Source organism: Etheostoma spectabile, chromosome 16 (genome assembly GCF_008692095.1).
Source record: "Etheostoma spectabile isolate EspeVRDwgs_2016 chromosome 16, UIUC_Espe_1.0, whole genome shotgun sequence".
NCBI lineage: Eukaryota > Metazoa > Chordata > Actinopteri > Perciformes > Percidae > Etheostoma > Etheostoma spectabile.
The window spans coordinates 6,287,477-6,290,482 of record NC_045748.1 but is presented as its reverse complement, the minus strand read 5'-3'; the positions used below and the strand labels follow the sequence as shown (position 1 = coordinate 6,290,482).

At 38.4% G+C, this 3,006-nt stretch overlaps 1 protein-coding gene across 10 annotated transcripts in view; it reads left to right on the top strand.

Annotated features, from left to right (window-relative positions):
• ank1b (ankyrin 1, erythrocytic b) overlaps positions 1 to 3,006 on the top strand; it is a 91,121-nt gene that overhangs the window by 57,127 nt on the left and 30,988 nt on the right. For all 10 annotated transcript variants that reach the window (XM_032539114.1, XM_032539110.1, XM_032539116.1 and 7 more), the window contains exons 8-12: positions 436 to 534; positions 774 to 872; positions 1,068 to 1,166; positions 1,695 to 1,892; positions 2,393 to 2,491. In XM_032539114.1, the coding sequence (XP_032395005.1) occupies positions 436 to 534; positions 774 to 872; positions 1,068 to 1,166; positions 1,695 to 1,892; positions 2,393 to 2,491 (594 nt within the window). The remainder of the gene's footprint in view (positions 1 to 435; positions 535 to 773; positions 873 to 1,067; positions 1,167 to 1,694; positions 1,893 to 2,392; positions 2,492 to 3,006) is intronic.

Sequence of the window (3,006 nt, the reverse complement as noted above, 5' to 3'; positions counted from 1 at the left end):
GTGTGTGTGTGTGTGTGTGTGTGTGTGTGTGTGTGTGTGTATACTGGTTGTAGTGGTTTACTCAGTGTAATATGACAACAGAAAGAAAAGAACAAGAACGATACATTGCAAGAGCAGAAACAACACAATTACAATGCCATTTTCTTGAATGAAAAGAAAACTCTACGAGCAAATACTGAAGGGAATCAGTTAGAGGCCACAGCTTTCTCTATGCAAATCACCATCAAAAGAAAAATGCAATTTATTATGAAAATAATCTTAAAAACAAACTGGTATAAAATATTTTAGGGCTTTTGTCTGACTGTTCTTTCTAATGTTATCTCCTAAACTGTTATTTAATCTATGTCACGCGTGTTGTAACCTTGTTTTTTTTAAAGGTGATAAAAATAGATTGTAATTATCCTTAGTTATACTTTTGTTCTCTCTCCTATGTAGACTGGTTTCACACCTCTCCATATTGCAGCCCACTATGAAAATATGAGCGTAGCCCAGCTGCTACTGAACAGAGGAGCCAATGTAAACTTCACCCCTAAGGTCAGTTCATCTCAGCTGTAGGTTCAAAGGAATGATGAATGTAGTTCAAACATTGTGTGTTGAGAAAATAGCATTATAAAGTTAACAGATACATTTTCCCTATACATTTAGTTTTTGAATAGATCAGCTTTTACTTATACTTTTGTCTTATATTTGAAGGCAATTCGGAGACTTGATGCAATGATTATAAATGTTGATGATTAATACAACTGACTCCCTTCTTGCCCCTGCTTTTCTAGAATGGCATCACACCCCTCCATATAGCCTCTAGGAGGGGCAATGTCATGATGGTCAGACTACTGCTAGACAGAGGAGCACAGATTGATGCCACAACCAAGGTAGTGTACTGTTAACTGTAAGGCAGTGTGTTCCACTCAGCTCTGGCATTTTGTCATGTATGCATGCCTTCCCAATATCTATTTCCTCCATCTGTCTTCCTCCCCGCTGATTTGCTCATTTGTGTCTCTTATGTCGTTTAACACCTTTCCAATTACTCTTCCGGTTTCTCTCTTTTTTTACTCATTTCTTTGTAGGACGAGCTGACTCCTCTCCACTGTGCAGCCAGGAATGGTCATGTTCGCATCATTGAGCTTCTGTTGGAACATGGTGCTCCCATCCAGGCTAAAACCAAGGTAGAGGAATTTTATGTAATACTGCAATTGCTGTGGCAATGATGACTATGATTATTCTTTGGACCTGTGGAATGAGCAGTGATCATTAGGGTTTACTGTTCAGTACTAATTTTGACTTTGTGAATCTTAATCTAAATACTGGCTGAGAGTCCACGTTTTATGACTAATGATGTCACCAAGGCCAATTAAAAATCAGCATATGAACCAGCTTGCTAGAAACTTATACTCTTTATTCTAACTTAGGCTAATACATTTAGCTAAAACCAAGATTTTTGATACATTGGTCTGTTTACTGAGCATCCTAGAGCCTGATCAGCCTCTAATGTTCATACTACTAGCAGGTAGTGTTACCACAAGATTCCTTACCAGTTGTATCATCTGCAAATAATTTAGCACAGCGCGTTGAATATATCCCCTCTAAGGACTCCTTCTGAACATTCTCAGAAAACAGCATGATACACCCCCTTTTCTTTTTTCTTCTTAACTTTTCCCGCCTCTGTCTGTGTCCAAATTTTGTCCCTCATACAGAATGGTCTGTCCCCTATCCACATGGCAGCTCAAGGGGATCACATGGACTGTGTCAGGCAGCTACTGCAGTACAACGCTGAAATTGATGATATCACGCTGGACCATTTAACCCCTCTTCATGTAGCAGCCCACTGTGGTCATCATCGGATGGCCAAAGTCCTACTAGACAAGGGGGCCAAAGCCAATGCACGAGCTCTGGTAGGTTTGTTGTTAAATGTTAGTTTTCTTGTTTAGTTTAGATGACTTTGAAATATAATAGGGGTACAATTAATCAAGATGGTCATAGTGATGGTCTTATGTCTATTGTGATCTTCAGGTTGAGAGGAAATAAATGTAGCAATGACTTCTTAATTTACTTGTATAGGTATAATTTGTGTATCATTGATATATATATTTGCTGATATTGTGTTCATGTGGCTCAGAACTTCAACAGAAGTTCATACAGGTTTCAGATGTTTTGTGTAACCGAAGACTTGCAAAAGCTTAAAAGCAAAATCTAATCTTTAACGCTCATACTAGTATTTTAGTCTGTATTCCTTACGCAGAACACCACATCAGACAAATCACCATTACTAGATGGAGACAACCGTGATATTAAAGTAATTTTGTAAAAATAAAAATAAATAAAAAATCTTTGGATCAAAAGGCATAACGTGATTCAGGCTTCAGGACTTGAACTGGTTTCTCTGTGTTTCCAGAATGGGTTCACACCTCTCCATATTGCCTGCAAGAAGAACCACATGCGGTCCATGGACCTGCTGCTTAAGCACTCTGCTTCCCTAGAAGCTGTTACAGAGGTGAGACGATGTGACCACCCGGGACAGAGTCTGAAATTGATCAATTATTCACTCTTCTGGCGCAAAGAAAAGTTTTCACCCAAGCGGCATTCATAAAGCATTCTGTGTCTTTTGTGACAAACATATATGCATTTTCTTTCTCTATTTGCTTGTTACATGCACATTTAAGTTGATGGTCAACGTATGTAGCTTGGACAGGAATACATTTTCTCAAAGAAATAGCCCCTGTCTAATGTCAGTGTCATTTCACTTAAAGTTTCAAAACTGGCTATTTTTCTTGATAATATGGAATAATAATATTTTTCAATATAAATTAATAATGCAATAATAATGTCCTTTGCTAACCAAACAGCTCAAGTCAACACTCACACCAATCCATTTATGGCAGTCAGATGTGGTTTATAGACTGGAATGCAACCTGACTTCTCTGTACGGATTTGATATTGAGCTTTGGTAACCTTCTGTCTGTGTGTGTGTGTGTGTGTGTGTGTGTGTGTGTGTGTGTGTGTGTGTGT